Source organism: Ischnura elegans, chromosome 3 (assembly GCF_921293095.1).
Source record: "Ischnura elegans chromosome 3, ioIscEleg1.1, whole genome shotgun sequence".
In the NCBI taxonomy this organism is placed as follows: domain Eukaryota; kingdom Metazoa; phylum Arthropoda; class Insecta; order Odonata; family Coenagrionidae; genus Ischnura; species Ischnura elegans.
In genome coordinates, this window is record NC_060248.1 from 8,740,631 (window position 1) to 8,754,175 (window position 13,545).

Genomic DNA, 13,545 nt, shown 5'->3' on the forward strand with positions numbered 1-13,545 from the left:
GCATAATTTATGTGATATGATCACATTCACATTTTGGTGAATAAATATGGAATATCAATTGACACTAGATGAATTGCCAACCCTGATTGATTCCAGCTTGCATTAAAATTCAAGTTAAATGTTTGTGCTCACATTAATGTCTTTGCCTGTAAATTGAAATTAGTTTTCAAAATTTTAGCTTTAAATAATTTTTTAAAGCAAGTTAATTGGAACTTGTGCTGTTTGTAATCAAAGCTATAACCAGAAAAATAAATGAAATGGGGAATCATTTTCCTAAGGGGTACATTTTGGGAGCGTTTATTTATAGTGAGTTCCTTAGACCATAGGTCACAAACAATTTGGAATGGGTTTAAACCCATATACCTGGGAGATTATTATCAGTTACGTATTTTCACAGAGAAGTATAATTTTTATTCTCTCTCTTACACATAATTATTGGACACAGCTGAAGAACATGACATTATGCTACTTAATAATATGTACTTATATTTTAAACAAACCTAACATTGAATGATACGGCCAAAGAAAACCCAAAAACATTGTTTAATTCTCTCCAAAATTAGTAAATTTATGAGTAATCCTTCTGAAACATAATTTTAATGGTGTGAATAAAAAACATTAAGTAATATCATGCACAAATAGTAATTTTTTATAATTAAAAAAAAAAAATTTTGTTTTTTCTAATTTTATTTCAATGTAAGATAGATATCATATGATTAAAATTAGGAAAAAGAGCAGAAAAGACTGGTGGCCCTTTTTGTTGTGGCTGCTGAGGAGAATGGAGAAGGTAAAGTGGCCAGAGAGGAGGAGGAGCATTAAGTGCTGGACATGGTGGGCAAAAAGAAAGAAAGATTTTAAATGAGATATGGAGGAGACAGAGTAATTTGATGGAGCCATTATGAAGCAGAAAGGGGATAAAACCATGTTAAACCTCCTGCCTCCCTGCACTGGCTGCTACATACAACCTTCTTGGTCATGCTTAAATGTGTTGAGCAACTGGTTGATCTGGTGGTACTTTGTATTGATCTGAATACATATGATCTTCCCTCTCTCCTCAAAATCTTTGGGAGAAAAGGGAGACATTGAACTATTTTTTTCCTCCTAATTAGTGAAGGGATGATTGAGAATTGAGGAATATGTGTATGGTGAAGGAGAAATGATTGGGAAAAAATTTCTTAAGTCTCATTGAGATAGGAGGAATTTTAACAACTGTGCCTACAGAGGAATAAAATTTCAGTTTTTATTTATTGATTTCCACACCTCCAAAAATAGCACTATTTGGCCTTCACATCCAGGGTTTTTGATAACATCTAACAATCAAACGTGCACACATGTCCATGCCCTGGATGAGCATATCTTAACCAGGTGGGACTCGAACCCATCTAATTCTCAAGTCACCCGCCTTGTGCTGCATAAGGAACCTATAACCTTGGGGTAAGTAACTCATTGCTCTGGGCAATTATCTAGCTTTCTCAAGTTGCGGTCCACACTGGATTTATAGAGAGACAGAGCCAGCTCCTGTACCTTGCAATTTGAGAAGTACATATTATGCAGGAGAGTCCGAGGGCTTCTCCATGGATTTGAAGCGAGGACCCTTTGATCAGCAGGCAACCACTCTACCCACTAGACTACCCCACTCTCCCCTGTGGAGTGTATAGAAGCTTATTTTGGAGGTGGCGTGGACCATTATATCCTGTTTCTTATATTCACCCCTGAGAGGGACAACCATGGGCAACTCTGAATATTTTCTCAGAGCGAACTTCGGGATGGGTTTTACCAAACAAGATGTTCATGTCACAAGTCGACACTGTTGAAATTCATTGTCGTAGACCAGCAGCAAAAGAGGGGTTTTTCACCCCAACAGTGGCTTAGTAAGCACGACCCTCACCAGATGTGCCACAGTTTGGACTTGTGATGTGAACATCTTGTTTGGTAAAACCCATCCCGAAGTTCACTTTGAGAAAATGGCTTGGTGGTGAAACTGGTAAACACGCCTGACCAGCAATCGGGAGATCTGGGTTCGAATCCCGGCTGAGTCAAATATTTTTTCATGGCAAACTTCATCCATTGGTGTATTTAACTTTTTCACTCGTACGCGTGACTGCGTACAAAGTCACTTGTTCCAGCAGTGCTTTGTAAAGCTACTTTAACAAGTAAAATACTTTAATGAACTGTGAAGTGGCTAGGAATATGTTCTGCAGTGGTGCAGCGAGATGTTTTGGGGGATAAACCCCCCCAGAGGTCATAGAAATTTTTAAGTTTCATCCATTTTACTTAATTGGATCAGCTTTTCTTATAGCATAGTGTTAGGATTAATCAAATATCCGCCAGAGAGCCGAAAAAACTTGCCATTTCGAACCATTAGTCTTAACATTTTTCTGGAGGAGGGCCCCCATAACTCCTGCCTACCCTGGAGGGTATGCAATACCCCATACCCCCAAGTATTATGTATGTAGTTGCGCCTAAAACCCCCCTAGCCTTAACTCTTAGCCTCCCTGATGTTATGTGATCATTCCCACTGTGCCTTGTAACATTTCAGAAGGTAGGTATGTATTTCCATCTGAATTCGTTTCTCTATGCACTAATTCTTTGGAATCTCAGATCATTTCCTTGGAATATTCTACAAGTGTGTTCTTAACTCTGTGATCCATTTAGTGCCTATTAACTATGTACCAATAAGGTAAGCATAATATCTCAATTGCCAAAGTATGAGGCAAGAACAAGGAGCTTAGATTTGGGAGATCATGGTGTGAGTGCAGGCCTAGGTAAATGGTCACTGATTCTTAGATGTATGACACATGGGCATACCCAGAATCAAAACTAGCCGCAGTCGTTCAAGTTGAAACTTTTTTGCACAGAAAAGGTTAACGAAACCAAAATTTTAAGGAAATTATGACAACAATTTTTTAGTTTTTATAATTATTTGCTTGAAAAAATAATGATTTTTATTTTAGTTCCATGTCTTATACTTGTATCATTTTTCTTCAAAAGTAAAATTTGTTCATAACTTTTTTCATTACATAGTTTTTAACAACATTTATTTTTACTTCTGGGGGGGGGGGGGGAAGGTTGCCCTCCCCTACCACTCGCTGGGTACGCCCATGGTATTACATTCATTATTTTATGAGCAATTTAACATGACTAATTGAAGACTCTGTGAGTGTCGTCGAAAAATGTTCCTCGATTACCCTGCCATCTAGATCCTTCAATAAAATATGTTTTAGCCAGTACATCAACTCAATTGCCAATGCTAGTCATTTTTAATTGACAGATATCGTCATTGAATGAAGTACCTACCAGGGATATTTATGTGGGGAATATCTCCCCCACTCTGGAATGATGAGATTTGAATATTTGCAGTACAACTTTCCGTCGCCAAGAGCTATCCAGTATGCTGCAACAGAGATAAAACTTTACTTCCTATGCATGTACTGGTACTATCATATTTTTAAATATATTTTACATTTATTTCGGTATGTTACATATTGCCAATCTGGAACACTACTATCACTGAGAAAATAGCACAATTATGAGTTTCCACGAGTACCTACAATTAAAACCCTCAATTTAAAGAGAAAATTGCAATTATCCAGTATAAAATTGCAAATTCACACTTTGAGTACCATGGGCGTACTCAGGGATGGGCAGGGGGGGCAGCAGCGGAAACAGAAAAAACTCAAGGGGGAGAAAAAGGAATATTGACCTTCTTTAACTTTTGTCATAGTTACAAATCATTAAGTAATATGCAAAGTTAAACAAATTTTTATTTAAACTGATAATACGCATGCACAAGACAATGCCATTGTATGGTTTAAAAAAGTTATTATTGTGGTTAGGCAATGCGGACGGGCCCGCAAGGGGGGGGGGGCGCGCCCCCCATAGGTATTCGCCACTGGGAGGGGTAGCTGCCCCCCCCCTTAGAAGCAAAAATAGCAAAAGTCTTTAAGCAAAATCAGTACTGAATTGAAATGAAAGTATTCAACAAATTTTCTTTAAACCCACGATAAGATATGTAACTATAATAAAACTATTTTTCAAGGAAATAATTTCATAAACCATAAGAAAGCGCTGTTATAATTTTCTTAAAATGTGCGTTTCATTCACCTTTTCCATGCTAAAATGTCACAACTTGGCTTGCCCCCCCCCCCTTAGTTATGATCCTGGGTCCGCCCTTGGTGAGTACTTCTCAATTCCAGGTATTACATCTTTTCAAATTGATTATTTCCTGCGCGCACTGTATTTCATTTCGTATTTGTCTGAGGGGCCTGCATAGAGGAGACACAATTCCATCCCATTGACGGCAGATTTCTGTTGCCTCTTCGGTCGCATTTTAATCGTTTTCAAAAAACTCCGCGGCGCGCTGATGAGTGCAATGTGACCCACCTCTTTCCAAAAATTTGCAGTATAATGTATGTAATTACAAGAAATAGCATGCTAATCTTATGGATTTGATAGATCACATCATTAGGGTTATAAATATCGGCTAATACCCCCAATTGTTCATTATTTACTCGTGAAACTTGAATCACTTTCACCGTCAGCGACGCGAGTGGCGACTTTTGTAAACCCATTAAAATGCGCGTTCGGTGACAGCATACCTGGAGAATTTTTGAATATCTTCTTTTGTAACATTCGTGCCGTCAGCGATGTTTTGAAAGTGCAGGTTGGTCGCGATGTTTGTCTTGTTGCTAGCTCTTATCGAAAAAACCTCCGTCGTAATTTCTCAGTGAAACCCATGAAAGTTGTCCTTCTGGAAATCAGTATTATCTAATGTCGTCGTGCGGCGATTAAGTCACAACTGTTCTTTCCGATAAAGAAGCCTCGAAATGGAAGGAGTCGGCGATTTTGCATTTGTGAGCTGCGTTACGGCTTGAAAAGGTATGTTTAAAATCCTGAGTTTAATGTCGTTGTTATGTCCAGTATATAGTGACGCAGATTATGTCTTGATCTCTGGAGCCTGCGAAGTTAGATTTTCTCTTATCTTTGTGGGAACCGTAACGGAAATTAGTTCCAGGTCTCCGATGTTGAAAAGATGAGTTGAAATTGTCTATAAATATTGATTGTGATGCCAATTATGATAAATATGCAAAGTCATAGGCGGATCCAGGGGGGGGCACAGGGGCACGTGCCCCCCCAGACCCTCAAAAATATGCAAGATTTTTAATACGGTCCCATTATCATTGCGTTAGTTTTGTATTACGAGGTATCCTTGTGCCCCTCCCAGAACAAAATCCTGGATACGGCCTTGCTTGTGCCCCTCCCAGAAAAAAATCCTGGATCCGCCCCTGTGCAAAGTAGTGTAAAATAGCGTACGCCAGTATGTTTTGGGACATTAACTCTGTAATTGTTTTCTGGTTACACCGACAACAGTGAAAAGGCTCCTCCTGTTTATTTTGAGTTTTGGTCATTGATTCCAGATATATCTTCCAGGTTATCACTTATTTTTAATGGTACATCGACAAGTGCAACTAATGAAAGCTGGCTTCTGGGGAGAGTAAAAATTTTGTACCCCTCCTGAGCTAGACGTGGTTGTTATTCAGTTACAAAAAATGTATTTGGGCAGCATACTGGTGGAACACCGACACAGCAGTGTAGTCATAAGGAAGAGATTTTAATTGGCAGGGGAGACGTTCGTGGACACAAAAGATGAAAGGAGGGTTATGTAAGAATTGGAAGAAAAACTTGCTGTTGAAGAGCGCGCTGTACGGTGCAGAAACGTGGACTCTTAGGAAGGAGGACGAGAGAAGATTGGAGACGTTCGAGATGTGGGTGTGGCGAAGAATGGAGAAGGGGAGGTGGACGGAGAGGAGGAGGAACGAAAAAGTGCTGGACATGGTGGGTGTGGAGAGGCAGCTTTTAGATGAGATACGGAGGAAACAGAAGGTATGGGTGGGAGGCAGTGGCGCAGCGAGGGGGGGGGGTTTTAACCCCCAAACCCCCCCCCCCCAGAGCTCAGAGAAATTTTTAAATTTAATCCATTTTACTTAATGGATTAGTATTACTTGTATAAAAGTCTTAGGATTAATCAAATATCCCTCAGAAAGCCGTAAAAATCGCCATTTGGAACCATTAATCTTAAACAGATTTCTGGAGGAGGGCCCCCGCAACTCCCACTTACCCTGACGGGTATGCAATACCCCAACACACCAAAGTATTGGTTGCTCCAAAAACCCCCCTAGCCCTAATTCTTGGCTGCGCCCATGGTGGGAGGAGTACTTAGCGGGGAGGGGATGCTGAAAACAGTGTTGGAGGGAAGAATGTTGGGTGAAACCAGAATCACGCGATCATTTTCTCCCGTCCTTCAAAGCGATAGCTCCAGCGATCGCTCTAATGATTGTGGAAAATTTGCTGTTCCACGCCATCATTTTCCGCGATGGTTCCAAGGATGGTTATCTCATCCCTTTTTCCTTCACTTGGCACGACCCAGCCCCATGACACTTCCTATCCCACTCCATTGGGAACCCATGGTCTTTTATTGAAGTCGTTTCCTCAACCTGCCGCACGTTTGCCGGGGCGGCGCCACGTATTCTGGAGGGCAAGAATTACCGGGTAAGTTAATTTCCGTATTGTTGAGCGCATACTACAGGTTAGTGGAAATAGTCATTTTTGTAATTGATTAAGATTTAGTTTTCATTTATTTTCGAATGTTAGTCTTCTGCATTATTTCCTTATTGTTCTACATTAATATTTCGTGGATATATATCGCGGATTTACTGAAAAAAGGTAAATGCCGTGGACGTGTGTGGTACCGCGTTGCACCACTGCGGTTATGGCCACAAGACTTCGGGGATTTCGCTTTTTAGAGTCCCCAAGGACCCTGAGAAGCGATGAAATAGCTGTACGATTCCTTTTTTTGGTGTGCTAAAGCTCCAAAATTTATACATATTTTAAATTACAGGTTCTGCTGTTCCAGTGGTCAATGTCATTCACAGTGGAGGAATGAAGTAACACTGAGAAAATGCAAGATGTGCGACGGCTTTCATCAATTATTCATCATTATCTCCTACTAAATTGAATCTCTTAGAATGATTGGTAATTAGAAATAGAAATTAGTAATAGAAAGAATTAATAGAAATGTAAAATTGTGAGTACTCAAAATTTATTTTTCATGACATTACCTTGCATTGATTGTATAATAATCTCAGTTTCAATAGCATTGTGTAATCATTCTGGAAATGTAAATTTGATGTGTGTGTACATTATATAAGTTGGAAAAATGTGAATCGTTTTCATTCTTAATACCTCTTTCGTTGATTTCTTTTAATGCAGCTGTTATCGATGGTGCGTGCAACTATCATGAAAAGTACATTTACCGCGTATTAGCAGTATTAGCCTGTGGTTTCTGTCGTACAGTGGCGCTAACTCCATGGGGCCTGAGGGGGCCCGAGCCCCCCCAAAAATTCGTAACAGACGTGAGGAAAAAAATGTGTCAGGCTAGTCAATTTTCCCCGAAGTATCCAGATATCGAGATTCGAGTGATCAGGGTTCTAATGTTGATCATATGGCTCTTCTAAAATGCTTAAAAAAACTTAAATTTCACAACTTATAAAATTTACCGGGGCAAGGTCCTCGGTTTGGGCCCCCCCAATATTTTTTGTAAGTCGGCACCCTTGCTGTCGTACTACTCATCTTATTTTTGGGCGAGGGATAATATTTCAGATTTTCCAGCACCTGAAAGTGATCAGACATCCGCGAATCCCTCGGATTATATCCATTGCACTGTTTTCGTGGAAGTTTATTCGGAAATTATTTGCAAAATCTCTTTCGTTCTTATCTTTCATATGGTATTTTACTTCCTTAAATCTCAAATTATTCCTTTGGTGAGTAGGCAAGCATCGTTATAAAATAGCCTTTAACGGTAATAATGGTACTTCCGGAAATTATTCACCCCGTTCAACGATTAAATATGCCTATTCTATACCCGCAAAACGTCCCTAGGATAGAATCATTTTTTAGGTTTGCTGTGCCCTGCCATTATTATTATCACTTGATCGAGACTCAGGAGATTAAAAACATTAACACACGTCACTTCATAAGAAGTATTTCACTTCGGCCTTGGTAATAAGCCGTTTGCGTTTCTGATATTATATTTGTTAATAGTGTTTGAAAGCAAGGAATAACATCTATATTCTTATAAGGCCGTGGAAACATGCCGATGGGCTCAGAGGCAATGGTGCGTACGTAGCTTCTATGACAACTTATATTACGTTTACCACAAGATAGCTATAAATAATTATTTCCTTAAATATACCTTTCCTCACTACATAAGGTTTTAACTGCTGACAATCTTTCGTTATGGCTGTAACTGATTTTACAAAGGTATGGAAGCAGACGAAGCTGAAATCCAACGCCTTCCATTTGATTAATACTCACGTATGAGAACGATTTCTAGGTATTTTCCGCTATAAGATGTTAAGTGCATATGAACTTGTTAACTAGTAACCATTGTCGATGTGTTTATATTCATTTTTGCCATAAATTAGTTCATAATTACTGAAGTATCGTATACAGATACGTAGGAAACTTGCCCTTCAGGATAGGTGGCGCCCCTACCGGCCTCAACGGGAAACGGCTTCATTAAATGACCATGCCTGAACGGAGAGTGTCCAGACCTTCTCATATTCTAAGACCGTGGCACGACCTCTTTTCCGTGCTGAAACCATCGCTGGTGCAGTAATGGAAAAATCGATTTCGATTAAAATCGAAAATCGAAGTTTGTAGTCAAAGATCGAAGAGATCGAGCCATGGTCATCGAGTGTCGATCAAAACTCGATTTTTCAACGTCGATCTTGAACATTTTGTTTGATCTGAGTGGCGCCACTCCTGGCTTATTAGAATATCACCCGTACCATGTGAAAGACTTTTCTCTAAGACAGGTGAAATTGGAAAGGCACGCTATCGGTCATCAAGGAAGCATCTCCATCAGTTTGATCTTTCTCAAAAATTTTACTAATGCAGAATAGTTCCAAGCCCGAATGCCGAAAAATTTTATGTGGTTAATTTTTACTACTAAAAATTCATTTTTCCCTCTGCTAAAATATGTATTTAGTCTTTTTAGAATGAATAATTAACATCTTTTGTACTTATTGTATATTTTACAAATATAAACCATTGATTTGTTCAATTGATCGATCTTTTGGTTCAAATTTCGATTTTTGTTGAAAATTCGAGCCTTTCATCTAAATTAAAAATCGATTGAAAAATTACTTGTATTCGTGTGCTTAACATCAAAGCAACTATAAGGCCTTTACAATTCGATTTTATCCGACATTTTTCCGTCACTACGCTGGTACCGTCTTTCAGCCAATCAGAACGCTCGGCCATTAACAGCGATTGTGACGCTACACTGACCTTTTAATTGAGTGACAGTTGTAAGTATGGAAAGCGTCGAAATGAGCGATGGGAAAAAGGGACGGTGGGAATGGCAGTGTGATTCTGAAAATGGTGGATCAACGGGGGAAAGGGGAAGGAAGAGAATAGGATTAATAGTTATAGGATGAAAGGTAGTAGTCCTCAACCCTTTTTCTTCTGCCCTAGTTTGACGGGCGGAAGGTCAAGGATTTTTGTTACTATTCGTACGTTTTTAATCAGATTTTTGTAAAAATTTCAGCATGAATTTTTTGAGGCTATATCACTCCACTGACTATGATAATAGCCTATCAAAGTTCACAGATGCGATAGACATCTTGATCGTCCGCCCGTCTTTTTTTCTTTGGAGCGTGGCACATGTAAGCCTCCTCCGAATGCTCACCGTAGATTCCGGCCAGTTTGATGCACGCGGTGGCTGGGAAGAGTCCGTTCCGTCCCTTGCGTCCGCCCATGCACGGCGACTCCAAGATGTCCGACGTGTAGTTGTTGTGGAATGGGTCGTCACAGGGCGGGTGGCTCCCGTCCACGGACACGCACTTGAAACAATCGATCGAAGAGCCTGGAGAAACAAAAACAAAAAACATCACTAAAAGAATGCGTGTGTTATCGGACGACAATCATCATGTTCGATCTAGTACAATCAAAATTATGTAAATAAAAGCCTTTAAAACAAAATGAATCGCACGATCTTTTTTCTTCCGTCCCTTCCGAATGATATCTTCAGCGATCACTCCAATGATGGCGGAAAAATGACCGTTTCACGCAATCATTTTCCACGACGGTTCTAGGGATCTCATCGCTTCTTGCAATCACTCAACACGTCTCTTTTTGCCGTCGCGGAAACCATCGCTGCTGGTACCATCTGTCTTTAGGCCAATCAGAACGAATGGCCGCTAATAGCGATCGCATCGCCACGCTTGGCTTTTAGTAAAAATACCATTTTGAAATAGGGAAAGTGACGGAATAAGCGATGGAAGTAGGGACGGCGTGCCTAAGATAATGAATGGTCGAGCCATAGGCGGATCTAGGGGAGAGGGGCACGGGGGCAGGTGCCCCCCCCCCTCCAGACCCTTAAAAATATGCAAGATTTTTAATACGGTCCCATTATCATTGCGTTCGTTTTGTATCACGAGGTATCTTGAGCCACCCCCAGAAAGAAATCCTGGATCCGCCCCTGGGTCGAGCGATTGATTTATCTTTTTATCTCTGAAATCCTATCGCTGGATATGTTCCTTTGAGGGATCTGAAAAAAATGATTTTGTAATTCAGGCTTAATTGTGCTCCATGCTATCACCGTCTGAACGCGCGTTGTTTACCGAGATATCAGCAGTTCATCACGCTACCACTAACCGTGGCCAGCGTGGCTGTCGCGGCCGAAACAGTAGAAAAAAAGAGTACCAAAAGAATAACGATATGATCATTTCGAGACACTGGGAGGAAAAGTTGATCGCGGAAGAAGCTTCAGCGTAGTGGAGGTGATGTTCAAGAAGTATTTGTGGAGTTATTTACAGTGCTATGCAATATTTTTGCAATTGATGGCGGTGGGGTAAAATCTTCACCTGCCAAACCGAAGGCCGCGGGTTCGAGCCCTGCATAGGGGAGGTGCCTACTTAGGTTATAGTTGTGTGTGATTGTCCAAAGTTGCTACATGTTTTTCCCCCAATTTAATGGCCTTAAATGAGCTGTTTTCGGGGCGATAAAGATAGATAAAAAATATTCGGACGAGTTTCAAAACGTCGGAGCACGATTTGATTACAGAAAAATACGTTAATATTTCTTGTAAAAAATAAAATGAAATTCACGTTGGTTTGTTTACTGATACTGTTGCATAATAACTACGAAGTGGAATGGTCGCAGACCTCAATCATATTGCACATCACCAATTGCAGACTGCGTTGAAGCATGGGCGTCGACACATTTGGATTTGGTTTTTTCATTTTTGTAAGTGAAAATTAGTGGCAACTGTCTGGCAACGAATGAAATCAGCAAAAAAAATTTAAAAACCCTATAAATGAGTTTCACTTAACTTATAACGTTTCCATAGTTGTCACGCTTCAAATTTATGTATTTTTGTTCTTTTACAGGATCTCCAAAACGTTAAAATTTTCTTGAATGCCTGAAAATCTTCATACGTTCAATGGGAAAAATGAATTCGTTGCTATTTCCCCACAAGAATCTTGGAAACGTTTAGACCGACAATGGCGGACACGGCCTTTCTCACAGTGGAAGCGTATGCGACGACTCTACTTGGTGGCGGAGTAGTGTGGGGAGTGCACTCTACACCTACATAATACCTTGCTAGCCTCCTCTAGGGTGTTTGGCAGGGGGTGACCAATCACCGGCATGCAGCATTCAAGAGGACCGCCACATGCACACCACACGTATATAAAAATGTTACGCATGCTATAAAAAAGAATTATGTACACATTCATGAAAAATCAAAAATTGCCTAATAACAATGAAGGCAATTTTCCAATAAAGCAACAGCACGAAAAACATGCTCTTAGAAATACTAAGAAAATTCATAAACATGCATTAAGGAATACATAAGTTAGGAGGCTACATTACAAATCTACTAACCTATTTGTAAGTTCGAATGCTGCCCTTAAAGAATTTTAAATACCGTGGAAAAAATGGCATTCTGAATCTATCTTTTTTACAGTCTATCTCTCTTATTTTTTTAATGATTTGATCTACCGTAGTATGCTGGCGTTCGTAAGATATGGGTAACTTCTCCGGAGAATTCACTGCTCCTGAATTTACATCATAGGTTATGCATGTACAAATTCCTATTTTAATTAGCATAATGACATACCGTTTGACTGTTACATTTAATCTCGAGAACTCTGGGATTGATTTGCATTCATCGCCGCGTTACTGGAGTTTTCGAAAATCGAATAAAATGCACTCAAAAGTGGCAACGTAAATCATGCTTCAACGCGAAGGCCTGGAGCCTCCACTAATAATCTCAATAGAGTGGTTTCCTATTATTTTTTTATTGCCTAAATCGAAAGATTATTACTCCTGGAGTACGTATTTCGCGCTTTTAGATTTTTAAATGACGATATCTATTTTTCGCGATTAAATGAAAAGTGAAAAATTACAAGCGCGCAAAAACGCGACGCGTAAGTAGGAAAGTCCGTGCGACGCATTTCTGGTTCCCCCTCTCTCCTTGTGAAGTGACCTTGATCGAGGCTCTGAGCGCTGATAGGACGCAGGATGCTAGCGGATAGCTGAGTACCTTGCTGAATGGTAGCGCTTGGCTTAAAAAAGGTTTATTAATACCTTATCAAACGAAGAAAACTTTCCGACCTTAGCCAGTTTTAATAAGTGATTATTAAGAGATGTTTCCCTGAGCTCTGTGCCTCATGCATGCATTGGTAACCTCAGACGATGTATAACTCCTATCCTCTCGTGTAGAAACTAGGTCCCTGTGACGTCACGCGGAGTGGAATCGCATGGGCGCCAATCTGGCCTTTTTCAAATGAGGATAAAATTTGACCCTTGCCATTCGTCTACACCGGTAATTCTAAAACCAAATAATTTGTATATTATGAATACACTAATGGTGGGTAACGAATCGCAATCAATGCCTATCGTTTTCTTTGATGAAGGGAACTACCCTATTGGAGAGAATTTAAGGATCAAATCGCTTGTTGACGAATTATTTTTGTGGAAATCCATTGTAATAAAATACAAACAGCTGTTAATGTTTCCCACCTTTTTTATTCGTTCAACCGGTTAAAACGTTGGCACGACATTATCAAGAGCTGTCTGAGTGAAGAGCAGCTAACATGGTATAAATAAATTAAGGCTGGGAGGCGTACGTAGGTGGGGTAAAATTTAGAAGTAGGAATTTGCTTTAGGTTGGGTACTCATTTGCGCGACAGAGGTCTAGTCATGGTCATCGGACGAGATTTTTAAGGGAAATCTCACCTTGAAGAAAAGTGAGCTCATCGTCGGCATCACCAGTGGCGCAGCGAAGGGGAAGGGTTTTGGGGGTTAAACCCCCCCCCCCCAGAGCTCAGAGAAATGCTTAAGTTTAATCCATTTTACTTAATTGGATTGATATTACTGACAGTATAGTGTAAGCATTAATAAATATCCCTCAGAAAGCCGTAAAACTCACCATTTCGAACCATTTATCTTAAAATTCCGCAATTTATTGATCTCGCA

General features: G+C 40.1%; 1 protein-coding gene and 1 non-coding gene across 2 annotated transcripts in view; one reads left to right on the plus strand and one right to left on the minus strand.

The window, feature by feature from the left end:
• The window catches only part of LOC124155421, a 249,543-nt gene that overhangs the window by 4,740 nt on the left and 231,258 nt on the right, over positions 1–13,545 (minus strand). The window contains exon 3 of the mRNA XM_046529216.1: positions 9,752–9,928. Within this exon, the coding sequence (XP_046385172.1) occupies positions 9,752–9,928 (177 nt within the window). The remainder of the gene's footprint in view (positions 1–9,751; positions 9,929–13,545) is intronic.
• Positions 1,967–2,039, plus strand: Trnaa-agc. Its single transcript has one exon. It is a non-coding gene; the product is annotated as a tRNA-Ala (tRNA).